This window comes from Symphalangus syndactylus, chromosome 14 (genome assembly GCF_028878055.3).
Source record: "Symphalangus syndactylus isolate Jambi chromosome 14, NHGRI_mSymSyn1-v2.1_pri, whole genome shotgun sequence".
Taxonomy (NCBI): domain Eukaryota; kingdom Metazoa; phylum Chordata; class Mammalia; order Primates; family Hylobatidae; genus Symphalangus; species Symphalangus syndactylus.
The window spans coordinates 77,921,972-77,946,907 of NC_072436.2; the positions used below are offsets into that span (position 1 = coordinate 77,921,972).

At 38.1% G+C, this 24,936-nt stretch overlaps 2 protein-coding genes across 29 annotated transcripts in view; one reads left to right on the plus strand and one right to left on the minus strand.

Annotated features, from left to right (window-relative positions):
- EHBP1 (EH domain binding protein 1) overlaps positions 1-24,936 on the minus strand; it is a 387,904-nt gene that overhangs the window by 303,347 nt on the left and 59,621 nt on the right. The window contains exon 1 of one of the 28 annotated variants that reach the window (XM_063617927.1): positions 10,511-10,529. The exons of the other annotated variants lie outside the window; for them this stretch is intronic. The gene's annotated coding sequence lies outside the window, so the exon portion shown is untranslated. Of the gene's footprint in view, positions 1-10,510; positions 10,530-24,936 lie in introns of those variants that run through there. 28 annotated transcript variants of the gene reach the window in all.
- LOC129462004 (large ribosomal subunit protein uL22-like) lies at positions 7,229-7,819 on the plus strand. The gene has a single exon (XM_055241579.2). The coding sequence runs from the start codon at positions 7,247-7,249 to the stop codon at positions 7,799-7,801; it is 555 nt and encodes a 184-aa protein (XP_055097554.1). The 5' UTR covers positions 7,229-7,246; the 3' UTR covers positions 7,802-7,819.

Genomic DNA, 24,936 nt, shown 5'->3' on the forward strand with positions numbered 1-24,936 from the left:
AATACAACTAAGTTCTCTTTTGTTCTTATGAAAAACATCAAGATTATGATTATCACTTATTTTACTTAAATTTTCATTTTAAAAAATCTTAGATAAAAGCTTCTTAACCAAGAAATGAATGTCATACTCATCTTGTTGACCTTCACCACTTTCTATGTCCTGGTCATTTTACACTGGAATCCCTTGCTTTCAGCAGATAACCTTTCCTTCTATTTCATTTAATTAAATACATATATATATATATATATATATATATACACACACACACACACACATAAAAGGCCTCCAGCCTTAAACTCCTCACTCAGTGATCCACCTACAAACCTATACTGCTATCTAGAGAGAGTCATACCAATGGAAAAACAAACAACCCTTAAAAGAAAAACAAAAAAATACCTTGTTCAACACAGAAACCTGCACTAGGACAATTACAGTGAGCAAAATGGGGTGCAGTATAACAACATGATAGATGGGGTTCGGAAGAAGGTATGATCAATGAAGGCAAGTTAACAAGAGGAGAACAGCAGCCAACAAATGTAAGCTACCTCATTTGAAAACATTGATGGCTTGCCAGAACATTTTACCTAGATTACTGCACTAACCTCTTCACTTATGCTCTCATCTCCACAGCTCCAGCACAATTTCAACTCTGAAATTATATTTCGACAGTACTTTTATAGAAATGCTATCTTACAGTTTTTCCTTGTTTATCATCCTATGCTGGGCTCTTACATTGAAGGTACCACCAACTGGTCCTTGAAGGTTGAATTTTATAGGTTTACTTGACTGAAAGAGTATTCTATTTTATTTTAAACTTAAACTCTTTTAAAAAGTTCTTATTTAAATGCCTTTAAACAAGGCCTATGCTGTCCAGATTAGGAGAGCCTCCAAAACTACCAACTGCTTCACACCTGACCAGCTTCACTCCTTAAAATGATCTATCTAGACCCTATGTGCATTTGGCCCTGTGACACCCTTGTTTCTCAACATGGCTTGTAAGGCATTTCACTCACCACTTGACTCTGATCTATCTCTCTAGCTGTATAACCTGCAAATATCTCACAGGCATCTTGCTCTATAACCAACCCCTGAACACATATTTCTTCATTTCTTCACATCTTTGCAATGTTACAATGTTTAAAAAAAACACACACAAAAAAACTTCGTCTTCCATTTTTCTACCTAGTAAAGCCCTAATTTATCACTTTCTCTGTGTAACCCTGACCATTTCTCATGTCATCTCCTGCCCCATCCCCTCCCACTCATTCAATATTCTAAGCCTCAGAGTTAATTACGCCTGTGTTCCCAATAATAACCTAGACACACCTATTTTTTTTTTTTTTTTTTTTTTTAATTATACTTTAGGGTTTTAGGGTACATGTGCACAATGTGCAGGTTTGTTACATATGTATCCATGTGCCATGTTGATTTCCTGCACCCATTAACTCATCATTTAGCATTAGGTGTATCTCCTAATGCTGTCCCTCCCCCCTCCCCCCACCCCACAACAGTCCCAGGAGCGTGATGTTCCCCTTCCTGTGTCCATGAGTTCTCATTGTTCAATTCCCACCTATGAGTGAGAACATGCGGTGTTTGGTTTTTTGTCCTTGCGATAGTTTACTGAGAATGATGTTTTCCAGTTTCATCCATGTCCCTACAAAGGACACGAACTCATCATTTTTTATGGCTGCATAGTATTCCATGGTGTATATGTGCCACATTTTCTTAATCCAGTCTATCGTTGTTGGACATTTGGGTTGGTTCCAACTCTTTGCTATTGTGAATAGTGCCGCAATAAACATACGTGTGCATGTGTCTTTATAGCAGCATGATTTATAGTCCTTTGGGTATATACCCAGTAATGGGATGGCTGGGTCAAATGGTATTTCTAGTTCTAGATCCCTGAGGAATCGCCACACTGACTTCCACAATGGTTGAACTAGTTTACAGTCCCACCAACAGTGTAAAAGTGTTCCTATTTCTCCACATCCTCTCCAGCACCTGTTGTTTCCTGATTTTTTAACGATGGCCATTCTAACTGGTGTGAGATGGTATCTCACTGGACACACCTATTTTCTATTTTAATACTCTGTATACCTTGTACTGTAGTTATTATTTCTGTCTCTCCCACTAGACTGCACTATTTTATCAACCATATCTTATTTATCTTTGTATTCCTAGCAACTAATAATCTAGTACAAGGTTGAGGCAATGAATATGCAGCACGGAATAAACCTTAAGTTTCATCCAGGAGCTCCCAATTGGTTAATTATAATTGATGAGGTCCAACTGAAGCCAGTAGCTATATAATATATCATCTCTACAACTCATCCAAGCTTTGCAGGGATCCTCATTCTTGCTGCACATTAAAATAAAAACTCCAGGGAAGCCTTTCTAAATACTGATACCTAGGTTCCAGCCCTGGATAATCTGATTTAATTGGTCTGGTGTGCAGTTTTTAAAATTTCACAGGTGACTCTAATGTGCAGCCAAGGCTGACAACCACTGTTTGACTTGAAAGTCTAGTGAGGCATTACCTGTCATGGCAATGACAGTGTCTCCCCTACACAACATCCTCCTAGTGCCACCTGAACTGTTGCCTCATTCTAATGCTTAGTACCCTCCTGCCACTTATCGCATCTCAGTGCTTCAGAAAATGAAAGCTTTTTAGCATAAAAAAGCAAGAAGGGTGGTCTCCTAAGCTGTATATATGCCTGATGTTCCAAGAATGTAAATAGATCAAAAGTCACTTATTTATGAATGCCCCCAGAGATGGCTAAACATTTTGTGATTTTAAGTCATGTTCACATTTTAAATATCTTCACTAGAAATCAGTCGACTATTTAATTATCAGAAACAAACTGAGGCAGAGTGTTCTAAAATAAAGAACTGCTGTGGGTTATTATTCTCAATAGAAGCGTACCAAGAACCACATGACTGGCTGTCCACAATTAATATTTTAAGCATTCATGCTACACTAGAAAAGAACCATTAAATATTTACTTATATACTCCCAAGAGACCAGAGACAGGACAGTTGTGAGTTTTCTCCAACTACCAACAAACCTGCAATTATGTAACTTCCTATCAAAAAAGTCAAGAAAACCTGATAGACAGGGTTTCAGAGAGAATTCAACAATCACATATTTAACATCTCTATCCCATCACTTCAGTTTAGTTAGTAGGTAACCCTATATATAATACACATTTTTATATATTACATATAAACATTTTATGGACATACACATAAAATGTATGCACAGTCACACTTCCTGTGAAATCTGTCTAAAGGGCTCCATTGGAAAATTTGAGGCCTTTTGATGGGCTTCTTCAAGGAAGGAAATTGTGCATTTAAAAATAAAGATTTAACACCTTCTATCCTATCTCCAAAGCCATTAAAAAGGAACATCTTGAATCCGAAGATGGCATGCTTTGTCTCAAATTGTGCTCTTGATGTCAAATTCTGGAGAGGAAGAAGGAGGCCAGGAAAAAGGACAGCAGTGAGGAAGAGCACAGAGGATTGAAGTGGAGACGAGAGGAGAAGCTAAAAGGAGAGCTACAATATTCAGATTATAAAGCAATTAGCTTGAGCTTTCCCTGGCATGCAACTAAGGCATGCCCTCCTCTTCACCACTAAGTGAGCTACTGTGTAAGAAAACTAAGTTTAAAGAAAAACATTTCTGACTTAAATTTTAACTCCTTTCTTTTCCACTCTCTGATTATGACACGTGTGAGGTGAAACTTTAAAAGCCATGAGAAAGACCCAGAACTATCACATGAAAATCAGTCCCATCATTTTCCATAATCATAATAAGCATTCAACAAATATTTTACTGAATGCCTACTATGTTCCTGACACCATGCTGAGCAATGGAGATAGAAGGATGAAAGAAAGATCCACTGGAAGTTCACAATCTAGTGGGGAGACAGACCATTAAACCAACTACCCTAGTCCAGGCACAACCTTGGAGAATATAGAGAAGATGAAAAGACCTTAGCTTAAAGAAACTATTTATAAATATCTCAGGAAACAACATGAACAGTGGCAGAAAGAATCTGCCCAACCACAGAGATTACTAAATTTAAAAATTATACAAACTGTAATTTACAATGACACTTTCAATGTAAAGCCCAACAAAAGATGAGTGACTTATTACAGTATATTTACTAGAAAATCACAGAGGCATTAAAAATATTTTCTAAGAACATTTGCAAACACAGGACAATGCTTAAGATATCGCGGTCAGTTTATTTCATATAGATTTTAATATTTCTATACGATATAATAAGAGAAGAATCAAGAGGAAATACCTCAAAATGCTATCTGTGTTTATTACTGGGAAGTAAAATTACGTGTCATTATACTTTTCTGTATTTTCTACCATGAATTTATATTACTTTATGCTGGTGGGAGGTATTTAAATGTGTGGAGTGAGCTATTAAAAATAAATCAGTTGCACACTTACTAAGAAGCAGAATAAATAAATACATACAAATCAGCACTTTTAAGTTTGGAATTAATTATGAACAGACAGAATTAAATAAATTAATTTTTTTAAATTTCAGAGAAATCGCAAAGCCCTCAAACAACTAAATTGTTTTCCAAGTCAGCAGAAGTGGGGGAGTAGTGTTCTTTGTCTTAACATAAATGTTCCCCTAAGATCTGAGCAAAATTTTTAAATAGGCCCCACTTGACTCTGGCAACCTCCCCTCCTTTTTTGATAGCTCCTTCAATTCCTGGGCCATTCTTTCTCAGGCATTCAAAGTCAATATGACATTCCAGTGTGGGCTGGCCAGACCCAAACAATAATATGACAAATGCTTTTCAGACCACTCATTTTTTTCTACATCAATTAAAATTCCCATTTCTCCAGGCTAAGTATCTTAGGAGGTTATTAAGAGGAAAGGAATCTGGGGACAAAACTTGTGTTAATTCAGGAGATATGAATTTATAAAAGTAGACCTTTCAAAGATGACATAGTACAGTTGTCTCTCCATATCTGTGGGGGATTGGCTCCAGGACCCCCAATGGATACCAAAATCTGAGGATGTTCAAGTTCCTTATATAAAATGATGCAGTATTTGCATATAACCTATACACATCCTCTTGTATACAGTCATACACTGCTTAACGATAGAGATATAGTCTGAGAAATGCATCATTAGGCAATTCTGTGCAAACATCATGAAGTGTACTTACACAAACCTAGACAGTATAACCTACCACATACCTAGACTATATGGTAGAGCCTATTGCTCCTAGGCTAGAAACCTGTACAGCATGTTACTGTATTGAATATTGTAGGTAATTTTAACACAACGGTTAAGTATTTGTGTATCTAAACATATATAAACATAGAAAAGGTGCAGTAAAATACACAGTATTATAATCTTATGGGACCACCTTCAGGTATGTGGTCTGTTGACCAAAACATTCTTCTGCAGTGTATGACTAAGTTTAAATCATCTCTAGATTACTATACCTAATGCAACAATGTAAATACTATATAAATAGTTGTTATGCTGTATTGTTTATATTATTTTTTGTTATTATATTGTTATTTCTATTGGTTTTTTTCCCTGAATATTTTCAAGTCACAGTTAGCTGAATCCACAGATTCAGAACCTGTGGATAAGGAGGGCAGACTGTATGTAGAAGAGAATTCTAGACCGGGAATTAGTTCTGATACTAAGTGACCTTAGAAATATCTTTTACTTTCTCTGAGCCTATTCCCTAATTTATCAAATGAAGGGACTGCACTAAAATCTCAACAGTTAAAAAACAAACAAAGAAACAACAACAACAACAAAAACACTGACACTAATTGGCTAAATATTTGGTAGTTTAAAAGCAAAATGAAAAATTCAGAAATAGAGTAAAGAATATGAGGCAAGGACATTTGTCTCCTGTCTATTCACAATCTAGAGGTAGCTAATATTAGCACCTGTGAACAATATTATGAAAAGGGAAGTAATAACTTTTAGCAGAGCAGTAAACTGAGTATCAGATTTATGCTCCCTGTCCAAAGCACAATGTTAATCATGAGAGGTATTACAAGAAGTACCCTACTCCCAGCCTTTTCCAACCACCACCACCACGCTGGCATTAAGATGGGGTCGCATCATACTTCTCACCACTAGAACATGAGAAGGGGTCTATGTCACTTCTGGAGTAAATGAATAATAAACTAGTATATTTCCCCACACTATCTAAATGGACAGGATTCTAGAACAGAGAGGAGGGCATAAGACAAGAGTAGCCTGGGCTCCTGAGTGACCACACAGAAGGCCAGTTGACCTGGAACACCCTCTCTACATTGAGAAGTGAGCAAAAAATAAACTTTTGTTAGGTTAACCAACTTGGATTTCTGGGTGTATCTGCTACAGTAACCCCTCAATGTTCTAGAAAACTCAGTAAATTTAAAAAAAAACATATAACAATAATAGTTGCTGTCTTGTAAAAGCTTACATTTCAAAGTGCTGAGACCGAATTTATCCTTTTTATGTCCTATCAGTTTTGTATGAAATCACTATTTCAAAAAAATAAAAGATAGCTGTACCTCAAAACTTGGAAAGCCTCCAAGCTTTTCCTAAATTAAAAATAAGGAACTGTAAGTCTTTGGAACACAAAAAATACAACACATTTCTCTCACCACAGAATCCAGGATATGCTTAAAATAAGAAAAAAAGAGATCAAAACATTAATACCAAACTTAACTGAATAGGCACTTCACTAATAAGGTTATTTCTTTTAGGGAAAAGGACTCTTAGCCACAAATGAACATTTCATGGCAGGATGCTGTGAATATTTAAACAAAAAAGGGGGAGATTGTCTTATCACAGAAATACTCTAACTTTACTATTTCTCAAGTAATTATTTTTATCCTTCAGTAGGTACATCTGCCTCCTATTAAACTACCACTGCTACAGCTCCAGTTGATTATACTCCTTTATGCTTACTCACAAGAGTTATTTAGCAAGCTGCAGTAATTATTCAATAGGGAAAAAAACTGTATAAATACAAGACAAAGTACATACATAGGATATATTTCTTTTCTGTAAAAATAAAGGACAATTCTAATAATAAAAGATGCAAAACATCTTTGTCAGTTAAATAAAAATACTTCTTGTTACTTATATTTTTGTGTCATTCTATTGTTTAAAAATATTTTAACAGAGTGATTACTTTTAGTTAAAAATAACTGATAATGCCTCTTTCCCTAAGCAGCCTAAGGTAATCTGTGAAAATGGTTCACTATTCACTTGACCCGGAGAACCCCACGAAATCATGCAAATCAAGAGGTTCCAATCTTCGTGTTCACTTTAAGAACACTCGTGAAACTGCTCAAGCCATCAAGGGTATGCATATACGAAAAGCCACGAAGTATCTAAGAGATGTCACTTTACAGAAACAGTGCGTACCATTCCGACGTTACAATGGTGGAGTTGGCAGGTGTGCGCAGGCCAAGCAGTGGGGCTGGACACAAGGTCAGTGGCCCAAAAAGAGTGCTGAATTTTTGCTGCACATGCTTAAAAACGCAGAGAGTAGTGCTGAACTTAAGGGTTTAGACGTAGATTCTCTGGTCACTGAGCATATCCAAGTGAACAAAGCACCTAAGATGCGCCGCCGGACCTACAGAGCTCATGGTCGGATTAACCCATACATGAGCTCTCCCTGCCACATTGAGATGATCCTTACGGAAAAGGAACAGATTGTTCCTAAACCAGAAGAGGAGGTTGCCCAGAAGAAAAAGATATCCCAGAAGAAACTGAAGAAACAAAAACTTATGGCACGGGAGTAAATTCAGCATTAAAATAAATGTAATTAAAAGGAAAAAAAATAAAAATAAATAAATAAATAAATAACTGATAATGCAAATGAACTTTTCTGACAGTTATTTCTAATATCTATATGCCAGTATTTAGAAACAGCACCTCAAATTGAGGAAACATAGTTTGAAGTTTGGCATATTACAGCAGAGTGTACTTTCAGATGGGCCATCAAAATAAATAAATAAATAAATATCTTACTAACAACAGTATAAAGAATTTATAATTTTTCTTTATTTTTTTTTTTTGAGACAGGCTCTCACTCTAGCCCAGGCTGGAGTACAATGGAGTGATCATAGCCCACTGCAGCCTCAGACTCCTGGTCTCAAGCAACCCTCCTGCTTCAGCCTCCTGAGTAGCTAGGACTACAGGCACATGCCACCACAACAGCTAATTTTAAAATTTTTTTGTAGAGATTGCTATGTTGCCCAGGCTGGTCTCCAACTCCAGGTTTCAAGTGATCCTCCTGCCTCAGCCTCCCAAAGTGTTGGGATCACAGGCGTGTGCTACCACACAAGGCCTAATTTTTCTAATATAAGGATATTTGTAAGACAAACAGCACTATAACGAATCACTGCTGTATATGTGTGCAATATTGGTCTTCTCAAATACTTCATCCTTCATTGTTTTATAGTATCACCCATAATGATTCCTTTAATTTAGCATATTATTTACTCTTCTCTTTTTTTCTAGACCTATTGCAAGAAGCCTCACGTGTCACTAAAACAAATATTAGTATACCCATGTTATATACCTGGTTCCCTGGAATTGAAGTTAGTAGAAAAAAAAATCTATCAATCTGACCATTCCTCAGTCCAAACAATCATATTCACAATTTCATCTCAACACACTTCTATAATTACTGCAATTGTGTGTTTTGGATGACTACATTTGTCTGTCTTGTTTCTGACCTTAAGGGTCTCAAGAGATTTCCTGGTATTCAAAAAGCATATATTGAGAAGAGGGCAGAAAAACAGTATGATAGATAAAAGAATCACATGAAGACAACTTTCTTCTGGTTGCATCATCTAAGCCTCAAGATGTTCCTCATCTGTGAAGTAAGAATACAGGACCAATGTAACGAATAGTTAAGATATATGAAGTGCTTAGTGGAGCGCTTTGCTTTCAGCAACTTCTCCAAAAACATTAGCAACCTGTCCATGTGTATGCATAGAGCTTCCAAATAGCTTTGTACAGTCTCTCTCTTAAATGTGAACAGGCAACCAAAGATCATCTAAGGAAAGCCTCCAATATGAAAGAAAACAGGCTAAAAAGAAGAAAAAGAACTTGAAGGAAACCAAGACAATATCACCAGTATGCTCAGAGGTATTAAAGACATTACACTCATGAAAAATATCAAAGGAATATTTAATACATAAGAAAGTGTTCTGAAAATTACGTCATTATTTTTCATTAGGTGAGCAAAAAATGCAGAGTTGGAATATAAATTTGAAGAAATCTTCCAGAACTAGAATAAAATAACAGCTATTTTAAAAGAGAGAAATACAGGAAATTTAGATAAATCCAGAAGGCTAAATATCTGACTATCCCCAGTACAGCAGAGAAAAAAGATCCTAAGATGTCATTTATGCTGGATGCTTTGAGACAGACCTTTCCAAAGTGGAGCAGGACACTTGTGGCCTCCAGGTGAGGAAAGGAACTGATGAATTACCAATGTGTTTAACTGTTTGAGGGGGATTTTGAGAGGTAACAGGTAAGTTTAAGAATAATAATGATACACACACTGTAGGGTCATAAGGGAAGGGTGGGAGGACAAAACAAAATTAGTAATTAACACAAGGAAATTTTTAAAAAATGGAAATGTGATAATACTATAGGGCTCAGCTGCTAACTATGTTTACTAAGTCACAATGAATTCTGACCTAACTCTGATAGACCTGACTGGTAAGTGAGGGAATGGGAAAAGAGAAGGGTAAGTATGCTTCAGGGAGGATATGATAAGAGGGCTAAATCCTCACCTACCAAATCAACAAGCTAGTAGATAGAGTCCATAATCAAAAAAGTAAAAGAACAGTTGAAAGTATGTTGCTGAACAATAACATACCACTTCATACCCATTAGGAAGGCTACTAAAAAAAAGACAAAGGCCAGGCACAGTGGCTTGTGCCTATAATCCCAACAACTTGAGAGGGCAAGTCAGGAAGATCACTTGAAGCCATGAGTTCAAGACCAGCTTGGACAACATAGCGAGACCTTGTCTCTACAAAAAATTAAAAAATTAGCCGGACATGATGGCATGACCCTGTAGTCCTAGCTACTTGGGAGGCTAAGAGGAAGAATCATCTGAGCCCAGGAGTTTAAGGTTACAGTGAGCTATGATCACATCACTGCACTCTAGCTTGGCTGACAAAGCAAGACCCTGCCTCTAAAAAAAACTCTTTTTTTTTTAAAGACAGACAATAACAAGGGCTGGCAAGGATAAGATGAAACTGGAACCCTAATACATGGCTGGTGGGACTGCTATGAAAAATAGTCCGGCAGTTCCTCAAAAGTTAAACACAGTCTTCCAGTTTGCCGCTCCATCCTAACAAGTAAAAAGCAGAACAAGCTGAAATATCAACAACTCTTCTTAGATCCATAACAGAAATGAGGTCGCAGGACAAACTACTGCCCCCAAATTTAGAGAGACTAGCAGGTGAATACAAAGAATCACAACTTACCAGAGCTGAAACCTCTGCAGGAACCAGTACTTGGGTAGGGAAAACTGAACTGTAATTGATCAACTACTGAAGGCTCAGTATGGACAAATCTGAGAGATAAAAACTCCAGGGAGACCCAGTCGCGGGGAAAAGGGGAAGCACATTTTTGGGAGTTTTACCTCCTGTAGCTTTACCACATTCTCACAGTGAATAACAGAGAAAAATCCCCTCATGATCCCAACAAGGAAAGGGGGAAATAAACCATTTTGAATTATCCCAGAGCATTCTGTTCTTAACGAGGTCTGACTCATTAAGACAAGAGAAACTGTTTAACTAGAACCTAGCCTGCTGGGGTTTTATCAGAGCCTAACTGACCTGGGAAAAGGAAAATACCCAACTCCAGCCCACTCTAGCCATCGTGCCCCACCTAAGCACTAAACAAAGCACTTCCATAGTTCACAGTCCAGAGGCACAGACTCACTAAAAGACTGAGACTTAATCATAGGACTATAGAATGTTCCCCCAACCCCAGTCCTTACTGAATCACTAAAGGCCTACTACAGCAGTTCCTTTTACCCAGTACATTACATCTGGCTATCAAGAAAAATACTACAAGGCATAATAAAAGGCAAAAAACAGAGTTTGAAGAGACAGAGCAAGCATCAAAACCACATTCAGATATGGCAGGGATACTGGAATACTTAGACCAGTAATTTAAACAGCTATAATTAATATACTAAGGGCTCTAATGGATAAAGTATATGGCATGCAAGAACAGATGGGCAAAGTAAGCAGAGAGATGGAAATATTAAGAAAGAACCAACCAAAATAAAATAAAATGCTAGAGATCAAAAACACTATGATGGAAATGAAGAATGCTCTTGATAGGCTTACTGGTAGACTGTACTTAGCTGAGGAAGAAAAATCTCTGAGCTTGGGGATATCACAATAGAAATTTCCAAAACTAAAAATCAAAGAGGGGCTGGGCACAGTGGCTTACGCCTACAATCCCAGCGCTTTGCGAGGCCAAGGCAGGTGGATCACTTGAGGTCAGGAGTTCGAGACCAGCCTGGCCAACATGGCAAAACCCCATCTCTACTAAAAATACAAAAATTAGCCAGGCATGGTGGTGCACACCTGTAATCCCAGGTACTCAGGAGGCTGAGGCAGAATTGCTTGAACCTAAGAGGCAGAAGTTGCAGTGGGCCGAGAACGCACCACTGTATTCCAGCCTGGGCAATAGAACAAGACTCTGTCTCAAAAAAAAAAAAAAAAAAAAAAAAAAGGCAAAGAGAACAAAGGCTGAAAAAAAAAAAACAGAATAGAATATCCAAAGACTGTGGAACAACTATAAAAGATGTCAATACACATAATAGAAATACCAGAAGCAGAGGAAAAAGAAAAGGGAACAGAAGAAATATTTGAAACAATAATGACTGAGAATTTCTCCAAATTAAAGTCAGACAGCAAACCACAGATGTAGGAACCTCAGAGAACACCAAGCAGGATAAAGGCCAAAAAACCTACACTTAGGCATATCCATTTCAAACTACAGAAAATCAAAGATAAAAAAATCCTGAAAGAAGTCAGAGGAAATAAATACCTTACCTATAGAGAAACAATAATTACTTCCAACTTCTCAGAAACCATGCAAACAAGAAGAGAGTGGAGTAAAATCTTTAAAGTGTTGAGAGAAAAAAAACCCACCAACGTAGAATTCTGTGCCCTCTGAAATTATCCTTCAAAAGTCAAAGAAAAATAAAGACTTTCTCAGACAAACAAAAATTAGATTTTATTGCCAGTAGATCTGCCTTGCCAGAAATGTTAAAAAGAGCTCTTTAGACAGAAGGAAAGAAACATAGGTCAGAAATTCGAATCCACATAAGGAAGAATACCAAAGGATAAATAAATGAAGGTAAAAGGAAAACTTGTATTTGTCTCATACCTAATTGATCTAACAGATAACAGTTTATTTAAAATAATAAATAGCAACAACGTATTTGATTATATATCCTTTGTTAATATATATAGTGTGTATATATACATATATGCTTATATATGCTTATATATAAGTGAAATGAATGACACCAATGATACAAGTGACTGGAGGGAAGAATTAGGATTATTTTGTTATTATAATGTACTCACACAACCTGTAGAAAGGTATAGTGTTACTTGAAAGTGGACCTGGATTAGTTTTAAATGTATATTGTAAACTCTAACGCAACCACAAAAAAAAAAGTTAAAAAAAAAAGAAGTATAACTGATAAGCCAAGAAAGGAGAGAAAATGGAATCATATAAAATGCTCAATTAAAACCACAAAAGGGGCCAGGAATTCACTCTTGTAATCCCAGCACTTTAGGAGGTGGAAGCAGGAGGATCACTTGATCCCAGGGGTTTGAGGCTAGCCTGAGCAACACAGTGAGCCCTCATCTCTACAAATAATTTAAGCCAGGCATGGTGGTGCATGCCTGTGGTCCCAGCTACTTGAGAGGCTGAGGTGGGATGATTGTTTGAGCCCAGGTGGTTGAGGCTGCAGTGTGCCGTGATCACGCCACTGCAGTCCAGCCTGGGTGACGGAGCGAGACCGCCATCTCAAAAAAAAACAGAAACCCACGGAAGGGCCATGCACAGTGGCTCATGCCTGTAAGCCCAGCACTTTGGGAAGCCAAGGTGGGAGGATCATTTAAACCTAGGAGTTCAAGACCAGCCTTGGCAACATAACGAGACCCTGTCTCTATTAAAACACACACATGCACACACACACACACTGTAGTAGCCCGCCATATCAGTAGGGCTCCCATATAATAACAGGGAAATACAACTGAAATTCTAAAAGGCAGAAAAAGAGTGGAAAAAAGATACAAAGAACAAAGGCAACAAATAGAGAACAGTAACAAATAAGGTAGACATTAACTACACCAAAAACCACTTTGAATGTCAGTGGTCTAAATGCACCAATTAAAAGATTGTCAGAGGTTCAAAAAACAAGACGCAATTGTATGTTTTCCATAAGAAACCTACTTTAAATATAAAGACAAGTATAGATTAAAAGTAAGTAGATGTAGACAAATATACCATGCTAATACTAATCAAAAGATTTGGTTGCTTACATGCTTGTGAAACAATCTACAATGAATTAAATATATATATAGTTTAAAAACAACAACAAATGTATCCATTTGAAACATCTCAAAAAAAAGACACAGGCCCCACATTTTTGTGAGTTTTACCTCCAAGAGCCCTACCAGGTTCTCTCACAGTGCAGACATAAGAATAAACTCAAAATGGATCCAAGATGGAAATGTTAAAATGGTTCTTTTTTTTAAAAAGGAAACCATATAAGTACTAGAAGAAAACATGAGTAAATTTCTATAAGCCTGGATAGAGAAATGCTTTCACTATGTCTCAAAATCAAGATGTAATATTGATAGACTATATTCAAAAAAAAAAAAAAGGCATACTGAAAAACAACATAAACAAAGTTATACATTAAGAAAATGGGAAAACTTATTTGCAATATAAGACACTGGTAAAGGAAAGACAAAAAGACTTCTACTTTCCAGTCAAGCATGTCAGGAGCCTGGAAGCTGTCACTTCTATCCCCACAACAAGAAAAAACAAACAAACTGAAAATCAACAACTCTTCTTAGATTCCTCAGAGAATTGAGGTCACAGGGCAAATCACTACCCCCAAAACTGGAATGAGAGGCAGACAAAGAGAATCACAACTTATAGGAGAAGCAGCCCAGGAACCAGTATGCTCCACAGTACCAGAGTAAGAAAGCCTAAATTGTAATTGACCAATTACTAGAGGTTGGATGTGGACAAGTCTGAGAGTTAAAAACTCCCAGGAAGATCAGTCTTGGGAGGCCCCACATTTTTGTGAGTTTTACCTCCAAGAGCCCTACCAGGTTCTCTCACAGTGCAGACTGGATAAAAATACCCTCCTGCTTAGGGCAAAGAAGAGGAAAAGTAGCCACTTTGAAATACTTTCCCAAGCCTCTTAATAAGGCCCACCCTCAAGAGAAACTATTTTACTAGAAACTAAATGAACGGAGAGAAATGAAATAACCAACTCCAGTACCCTCTAGACTTCCTTTCTCACCTAAAGGGGAAAAAATTGAGGAGCACTGGGGAGGGTAAAGCCAAAAAACACAATCACTAAAAGCCTGATTATAGGACTACAGAATACTTCCCATTCCTCCACAGCTTACCACCATATCAGCAGGGCTCCCATATAATAACAGGGAAATACAACTGAAGGAACTATCCAACTCAGACCTCAGTTAGGAAGAAATCTCTAGAGAAACTACAAGACAACAGAGGAGATTTTAAAAAAAAGGGTACAGAGAATATTTTAGCCTCTGACACCTATAGCTATAGCTATGGTAAACAGTAAACAGAGCCCAACTCCTATCCAGATAAAGAGAAAACCTTTTACTAAAAATGCCTATTTATCTCAACTTCACATACCCAGTACATCATTTCCAGCTTTCAACAAAAAATTACACGGTAGACCAAAAGACAAATCATTTTAAGAGACAGAACAAGCATCATAATCAAACTCAGAGCAGAGATAATGAAATAATCAGAACTGAAATTTAGAACAACTATGATTGATATGCTAAGGGTATTAATGGAAGCAGAGAAATGAAAACTCTTAAGAAAAAATCCAAAGGAAACACAAGAAATCAAAAATACTGTAACAGAAATGATGAATGCCTTTGATAGGCTCATCGACAGACTGATGATAGTCAAGGAAATAAGTTAACTTGAGAAAATGTCAGTAGAAAACTCCAAAACTTTTTTTTTTCTTTTTTTATTATTATACTTTAGGTTTTAGGGTACATGTACACAATGTGCAGGTTTGTTACATATGTATCCATGTGCCATGTTGTTTTCCTGCACCCATTAACTCGTCATTTAGCATTAGGTATATCTCCTAATGCTGTCCCTCCCCTCTTCCCCCACCCCACAACAGTCCCCGGAGTGTGATGTTCCCCTTCCTGTGTCCATGAGTTCTCATTGTTCAATTCCCACCTATGAGTGAGAACATGCAGTGTTTGGTTTTTTGTCCTCGCGATAGTTTACTGAGAATGATGTTTTCCAGTTTCATCCATGTCCCTACAAAGGACATGAACTCATCAATTTTTATGGCTGCATAGTATTCCATGGTGTATATGTGCCACATTTTCTTAATCCAGTCTATCGTTGTTGGACATTTGGGTCAGTTCCAAGCCTTTGCTATTGTGAATAGTGCCGCAATAAACATACGTGTGCATGTGTCTTTATAGCAGCATGATTTATAGTCCTTTGGGTATATACCCAGTAATGGGATGGCTGGGTCAAATGGTATTTCTAGTTCTAGATCCCTGAGGAATCGCCACACTGACTTCCACAATGGTTGAACTAGTTTACAGTCCCACCAACAGTGTAAAAGTGTTCCTATTTCTCCACATCCTCTCCAGCACCTGTTGTTTCCTGACTTTTTAATGATGGCCATTCTAACTGGTGTGAGATGGTATCTCATTGTGGTTTTGATTTGCATTTCTCTGATGGCCAGTGATGATGAGCATTTCTTCATGTGTTTTTTGGCTGCATAAATGTCTTCTTTTGAGAAGTGTCTGTTCATGTCCTTTGCCCACTTTATGATGGGGTTGTTTTTTTCTTGTAAATTTGTTTGAGTTCTTTGTAGATTCTGGATATTAACCCTTTGTCAGATGAGTACGTTGCAAAAATTTTCTCCGGTTCTGTAGGTTGCCTGTTCACTCTGATGGTAGTTTCTTTTGCTGTGCAGAAGCTCTTTAGTTTAATTAGATCCCATTTGTCTATTTTGGCTTTTGTTGCCATTGCTTTTGGTGTTTTAGACATGAAGTCCTTGCCCACGCCTATGTCCTGAATGGTATTGCCTATGTTTTCTTGTAGGATTTTAATGGTTTTAGGTCTAACATTTAAGTCTTTAATCCATCTTGAATTAATTTTTGTATAAGGTGTAAGGAAGGGATCCAGTTTCAGCTTTCTACATATGGCTAGCCAGTTTTCCCAGCACCATTTATTAAATAGGGAATCCTTTTCCCATTTCTTGTTTTTGTCAGGTTTGTCAAAGATCAGATAGTTGTAGATATGCAGCATCATTTCTGAGGGCTCTGTTCTGTTCCATTGATCTATGTCTCTGTTGTGGTACCAGTACCATGCTGTTTTGGTTACTGTAGCTTTGTAGTATAGTTTGAAGTCAGGTAGCATGATGCCTCCAGCTTTGTTCTTTTGGCTTAGGATTGACTTGGCGATGCGGGCTCTTTTTTGGTTCCATATGAACTTTAAAGTAGTTTTTTCCAATTCTGTGAAGAAAGTCATTGGTAGCTTGATGGGGATGGCATTGAATCTATAAATTACCTTGGGCAGTATGGCCGTTTTCATGATATTGATTCTTCCAACCCATGAGCATGGAATGTTCTTCCATTTGTTTGTATCCTCTTTTATTTCATTGAGCAGTGGTTTGTAGTTCTCCTTGAAGAGGTCCTTCACATCCCTTGTTAAGTTGGATTCCTAGGTATTTTATTCTCTTTGAAGCAATTGTGAATGGGAGTTCACTCATGATCTGGCTCTCTGTTTGTCTGTGACTGGTGTACAAGAATGCTTGTGATTTTTGTACATTGATTTTGTATCCTGCGACTTTGCTGAAGTTGCTAATCAGCTTAAGGAGATTTCGGGCTGAGACGATGGGGTTTTCTAGATATACAATCATGTCATCTGCAAACAGGGACAATTTGACTTCCTCTTTTCCTAATTGAATATCCTTTATTTCCTTCTCCTGCCTGATTGCTCTGGCCAGAACTTCCAGCACTATGTTGAATAGGAGTGGTGAGACAGGGCATCCCTGTCTTGTGCCAGTTTTCAAAGGGAATGCTTCCAGTTTTTGCCCATTCAGTAGGATATTGGCTGTGGGTTTGTCATAGATAGCTCTTATTATTTTGAGATACGTCCCATCAATACCTAATTTATTGAGAGTTTTTAGCATGAAGGGTTGTTGAACTTTGTCAAAGGCCTTTTCTGCATCTATTGAGATAATCATGTGGTTTTTGTCTTTGGTTCTGTTTATATGCTGGATTACATTTATTGATTTGTGTATGTTGAACCAGCCTTGCATCCCAGGGATGAAGCCCACTTGATCATGGTGGATAAGCTTTTTGATGTGCTGCTGGATTCGGTTTGCCAGTATTTTATTGAGGATTTTTGCATCAATGTTCATCAAGGATATTGGTCTGAAATTCTCTTTTTTCGGTTATGTCTCTGCCAGGCTTTGGTATCAGGACGATACTGACAGCCTGAGTGACACAGAAGATGTGTGATTTCTGCATTTCTGTTTGAGGTACCGCTTTCATCTCACTAGGGAGTGCCAAACACTGTGCGCAGGACAGTCGGTGAAGCGCACTGTGCACGAGCCTAAGAAGGGCGAGTCATTGCCTCACTCGGGAAGCGCAAGGGGTCAGGGAGTTCCCTTTCCTAGTCAAAGACAGGGGTAACAGACGGCACCTGGAAAATCGGGTCAGTCCCACCCTAATACTGCGCTTTTCCAACGGGCCTGGAAAACAGCACACTAGGAGATTGTGTCCCGCACCTGGCTCGGAGGGTCCTATGCCCACGGAGTCTCGCTGATTGCTAGCACAGCAGTCTGAGATCAAACTGCAAGGAGGCAGCGAGGCTGGGGGAGGGGTGCCCACCATTGCCCAGGCTTGCTTAGGTAAACAAAGCAGCCAGGAAGCTCGAACTGGGTGGAGCCCACCACAGCTCAAGGAGGCCTGCCTGCCTCTGTAGGCTCCACCTCTGGGGGCAGGGCACAGACAAACAAAAAGTCAGCAGGAACCTCTGCAGACTTAAATGTCCCTGTCTGACTGACAGCTTTGAAGAGAGTAGTGGTTCTCCCAGCACACAGCTGGAGATCTGACAACGGACAGACTGCCTCCTAAAGTGGGTCCCTGACCCCCGAGCAGCCTAACTGGGAGGCACCCCCCAGTAGGGACAGACTGACACCTCACTCGGCCAGGTACTCCTCTGAGACAAAACTTCCAGAGGAACTATCAGACAGCTGAATTTGTGGTCTCACGAAAATCCGCTGTTCTGCAGCCACCGCTGCTGACACCCAGCCAAACAGGGTCTGGATTGGACCTCTAGTAAACTCCAACAGACCTGCAGCTGAGGGTCCTGTCTGGTAGAAGGAAAACTAACAAACAGAAAGGACATCCACACCAAAAACCCATCTGTACATCACCATCATCAAAGACCAAAAGTAGATAAAACCACAAAGATGGGGAAAAAAACAGAGCAGAAAAACTGGAAACTCTAAAAAGCAGAGCACCTCTCCTCCTCCAAAGGAACGCAGTTCCTCACCAGCAACGGAACAAAGCTGGATGGAGGACAACTTTGACGAGTTGAGAGAAGAAGGCTTCAGACAATCAAACTACTCTGAGCTACAGGAGGAAATTCAAAACAATAGCAAAGAAGTTAAAAACTTTGGAAAAAAATTAGACGAATGGATAACTAGAATAACCAATGGAGGCAAGGGCTTAAAGGAGCTGATGGAGCTGAAAGCCAAGTATCGAGAACTACGCAAAGATTGCAGAAGCCTCAGTAGCAGATGCGATCAACTGGAAGAAAGGGTATTGCTGATGGAAGATGAAATGAATGAAATGAAGCAAGAAGGGAAGGTTAGAGAAAAAAGAATAAAAAGAAATGAACAAAGCCTCCAAGAAATTTGGGACTATGTGAAAAGACCAAACCTACATCTGATTGGTGTACCTGAAAATGACGGGGAGAATGGAACCAAGTTGGAAAACACTCTGCAAGAAATTATCCAGGAGAACTTCCCCAATCTAGCAAGGCAGGCCAACATTCAGATTCAGGAAATACAGAGAACGCCACAAAGATACTCCTCGAGAAGAGCAACTCCAAGACACATAATTGTCAGATTCACCAAAGTTGAAATGAAGGAAAAAATGTTAAGGGCAGCCAGAGAGAAAGGTCGCGTTACCCACAAAGGGACGCCCATCAGACTAACAGCTGATCTCTCGGCAGAAACTCTACAAGCCAGAAGAGAGTGGGGGCCGATATTCGACATTCTTAAAGAAAAGAATTTTCAACCCAGAATTTCATATCCAGCCAAACTAAGCTTCATAAGTGAAGGAGAAATAAAATACTTTACAGACAAGCAAACGCTGAGTGATTTTGTCACCACCAGGCCTGCCCTAAAAGAGCTCCTGAAGGAAGCACTAAACATGGAAAGGAACAACCGGTACCAGCCATTGCAAAAACATGCCAAATTGTAAAGACCATCGAGGCTAGGAAGAAACTGCATCAACTAACGAGCAAAATAACCAACTAACATCATAATGACAGGATCAGATTCACACATAACAATATTAACTTTAAATGTAAATGGGCTAAATGCTCCAATTAAAAGACACAGACTGGCAAACTGGATAAGGAGTCAGGTCCCATAATGTGCTGTATTCAGGAAACCCATCTCACGTGCAGAGACACACATAGACTCAAAATAAAGGGATGGAGGAAAATCTATCAAGCAAATGGAAAACAAAAAAAGGCAGGGGTTGCAATCCTAGTCTCTGATAAAATAGACTTTAAACCAACAAAGATCAAAAGAGACAAAGAAGGCCATTACAGAATGGTAAAGGGATCAATTCAACAAGAAGAGCTAACTATCCTAAATATATATGTACCCAACACAGGAGCACCCAGATTCATAAAGCAAGTCCTGAGTGACCTACAAAGGGACTTAAACTCCCACACAATAATAATGGGAGACTTTAACACCCCACTGTCAACATTAGACAGATCAACGAGACAGAAAGTTAACAACGATATCCAGGAATTGAACTCACCTCTGCACAAAGTGGACCTAATAGACATCTACAGAACTCTCCACCCCAAATCAACAGAATATACATTTTTTTCAGCACCACACCACACCTATTCCAAAATTGACCACATAGTTGGAAGTAAAGCTCTCCTCAGCAAATGTAAAAGAACAGAAATTATAACAAACTGTCTCTCAGACCACAGTGCAATCAAACTAGAACTCAGGATTAAGAAACTCACTCAAAACCGCTCAACTACATGGAAACTGAACAACCTGCTCCTGAATGACTATTGGGTACATAATGAAATGAAGGCAGAAATAAAGATGTTCTTTGAAACCAACGAGAACAAAGACACAACATACCAGAATCTCTGGGACACGTTCAAAGCAGTGTGTAGAGGGAAATTTATACCACTAAATGCCCACAAGAGAAAGCAGGAAAGATCCAAAATTGACACTCTAACATCACAATTAAAACAACTAGAAAAGCAAGAGCAAACACATTCAAAAGCTAGCAGAAGGCTAGAAATAACTAAAATCAGAGCAGAACTGAAGGAAATAGAGACACAAAAAACCCTTCAAAAAATTAATGAATCCAGGAGCTGGTTTTTTGAAAAGATCAGCAAAATTGATAGACTGCTAGCAAGACTAATAAAGAAGAAAAGAGAAAAGAATCAAATAGATGCAATAAAAAATGAAAAAGGGATATCACCACCGATCCCACAGAAATACAATCTACCATCAGAAAATACTACAAACACCTCTATGCAAATAAACTAGAAAATCTAGAAGAAATGGATAAATTCCTCGACAAATACACCCTCCCAAGACTAAACCAGGAAGAAGTTGAATCTCTGAATAGACCAATAACAGGTTCTGAAATTGTGGCAATAATCAATAGCTTACCAACCAAAAAGAGTCCAGGACCTGATGGATTCACAGCCGAATTCTACCAGAGGTACAAGGAGGAACTGGTACCATTCCTTCTGAAACTATTCCAATCAACAGAAAAAGAGGGAATCCTCCCTAACACATTTTATGAAAACTCCAAAACTTAAGTGGAAATAGAAGAATTGGGAAAAAAAAAAAAAAAAGAACAGAATATCCAAAAACTGTGAGACAATTACAAAAAGTATTGAATTAGTCTGTTCCCTACTGCTATAAATATTTGAAACTGGGTAATTTATAAAGAAAAGAGGTTTAATTGGCGCATGGTTCCACAGGCTGTACAGGAAGCATGACAGCTTCTGGGGAGGCCTCAGGAAACTTTAATTCATGGCAAAAGGTGAGGGGGAAGCTGGCACGTTTTATATGGCCAGAGAAGAAGGAAGAGAGAGCAAGGGAAGGTGTTACACATTTTAAACTACTAGATCTCATGAGAACTCTTATCACGAGAACAGCACTAGAGGGATGGTGCTAAACCATTAGAAATTGTCCCCACAATTCAATCACCTTCTACCAGGCCCCACCTCCAAATTGGGGATTACAACTGAACATGAGATTTGGGTGGGGACACAGATCCAAACCCTATCAGACATAAATACACATAATGGGAATACCAAAAGAAAAAGAAAAAGAGAAAGGCATAGAAGAAATATTTGAAGCAACAATGTCTGAGAATTCCCAAAAATTAATGATAGACACTAAACCACAGATCTAGGAAACTCAGAGAACACTAAGCAGGATAGACACAAAAAAATCTACACATAGGCATATCACAGTCACGCTATAGAAAATCAAACACAAAGGAAAATATTGAAAGAAGCCAGAGGAAAAAACACCTTACCTACAGATAAAGCAAGAATAACATCGGTCTTTTCAAAAATCATGTAAATTAGGTAAAACTCACAAAAGTGTGGGGTCCCCACACTTGTAAGCAGGAAGCGACTGAAATAAAATAATAATGGGAGTGGAAATGTACTAACCTAGAATTCTGTATCCAGTGAAACTGTCCTTCAAAAGTGAGAAACAGACTTTCTCAAACAAAAGTTAAAAAAATTATCACCAATAGACTTCCCTTATGACAATTGTTTTGTAAAAAATTATTCAAAAGAAGGAAAATTATATAGTCAGAAAGCCAGATCAACATAGCAAATCAAATCCAACAATGGTTAAAAGGAATTATACAACATGATCAAATCGGATTCTACATATGCAAGGTTGGTTTGACATTTAAAAACCAATTACTGTAAAAACCAATTATTATAAAAATCATTGTAATCCATCACATCAACAGGCTAAAGAAGAAAAGCTATATGATTATATCATTAGATGGAGAAAAAGTATTTGACAAAATCCAATGCTATTCATGATAAAAACTCTCAGACAACTACGAAAAAAGGGGGAACTTCCTCAACTTGATAAAGAACGTCTACAAAAAAACCTAAGGATAACATTATACTTAACAGTGAGAAACTAGATGCCTTCCTGCCAAGGAACAAGGCAAGGATGTCTGCTCTCACCACTCCTAGTCAAATCATTCTGGAAGTCCTAGCTAATGCAATAAGATAAAAAAAAGAAAAGGTACATAGGTTGGAAAGGAAGAAATAAAACTGTATTTGTTTGCATATGATAGGACTGTCTATGTAGAAAGTCCCAAAAAATCAACAAAACTCCCAAAAAATCAACAAAACTAAAATAAATAAGCAATCATAGCAAGATTGCAGGATATGAGGTTAATATATAAAAGTCAATTCCTTTTATACATCAGCAATGAACAATTGGAATTTACCAATTGGAACTGGAATTTAAAAACAGGAATACCATTTATATTAGCACCAAAAAAATGAAATACTTAGGTATAAATCCAATAAATATATACAAGATCTATGGGAAAAAAAATTACAAAAATCCAAGAAGATCCAAATAAATTGAGAGATATCTGTACATGGATGGAAAGACTCAATATTACCAAGATGCAGTTCTTCCCAACTTGATCTATAGACTCAATGCGGTATCAATCAAACTTCCCACAAGTAATTTTATGGATACTGACAAACTGATTCTAAAATTTACAAGGAAAGGCAAAGGATCCAGAACAGACACTACAATATTGAAGGAGAATATAGTTGGAAGACTAACACTACCCAACATTGAGACTTATTATAAATCTATAGTAATAAAGACAGTATGGTAATGGTGAAAGAACAAAGAGCCCAGAAATGGACCCCTACGAAGACAGTCAACTTATCATTGCCAAAAGAACAAAGACAATCAATGCAGAAAAGATAAGACTTTTCAATGAATAGTGCTAGAATGACTCCAGACATGGATCACTTATACCTTCCACAAAAATTAAGTCTAAGTGTTAAACATAAAACTATAGAACTCCTAGAAGATGACACAGGAGAAAATCTAGATAATCTTAGGTATGGTGATGACTTTTTAGATACAACACACAAGACACAATCCATGAAAGAAAGAACTGATAAGCTGAACCTCATTAAAATTAAATTTTTCTGGTCTTTGAAAGATACTATCAAAAAAATAAAAGACAAGCCACTGGCTAGGAGAAAATATTTGCAAAAGACAAAACAGATAAAGGGCTATTATCCAAAATATAAAGAATTCTTATAACTCAACAATAAGAAAACAACCCAAATAAAAATGGGCAAAAGACCCTAACAAACACCTCACAAAAAGATATAAAGGCAAATAAAAACATGAAAAGATGCTCCACATCTTATGTCATCAGGAAAATGCAAGTTAAAACAAGACAACACTACACACCTATTAGAATGGCCAAAATCTAGAACACCAAGAATGCCAAATGCTGGAGACAGTGTGGAGCAACAGGTACTCTCATTCATTGCTGGTAGGAATGCAAAATAATACAGCCACTTTGGAAGACAGTTTGGCAATTTCTTACAAAACTAAACATACTCTTTCCACAGGATCCAGCAATCTCACTCCTTGGTATTTACTCAAAGGAGCAGAAAACTTATATCTACACAAAAATCTGCATATAGATGTTTAGAGCAGCTTGTTTTTTCTCTGTCTTCTCTCTCTCTGCCTGTTTCTCTCTCTATCTCTCTGCTTGTCTCTCTCTCTCTCTCTCTCTCTGCCTGTCTCTCTCACTGTGTCTGTCTTCTGTCTTACTCCCTTTCTCTGCCTGTCTGTCTGTCTGTCTCACTCTCTCTCTCCCTGTCTGTCTGTTTCTGTCTGTCTCTCTCTCTTTCTGTTTCTCTCTGTCCATGTCTTTCTCTGTCTCTTTCTCTGTCTGTCTCTTTCTCTCTGTCTCTCTGTCTCTCTCTTCTCTCTCTGTGTTTCTCTCTCTCTGTCTCTCTCTTTCTGTTTCTCTGTCTCTCTCTGTCTGTCTCTTTCTCTGTCTGTCTCTCTCTTTCTGTCTCTCTGTCTCTGTCTCCCTCTCTGTCTCTCTCACTGTGTCTGTCTTCTGTCTTATTCTCTTTCTCTGTCTGTCTGTCTGTCGGTCTCTCTCTCTCTCTCTCTGTCTCCCTGTCTGTCTGTCTGTGTCTCTCTCTCTCTCTCCCTGTCTGTCTGTTTCTCTCTCTCTCTCTGCCTGCTTGTTTCTCTGTCTCTTTCTCTCTGTCTGTCTCTCTCTGTCTCTCT

Coding starts and splice junctions, on each gene's coding strand:
- LOC129462004 (XM_055241579.2), top strand. CDS start 7,247: ATGGTTCACTATTCACTTGACCCGGAGAACCCCACGAAATCATGCAAA.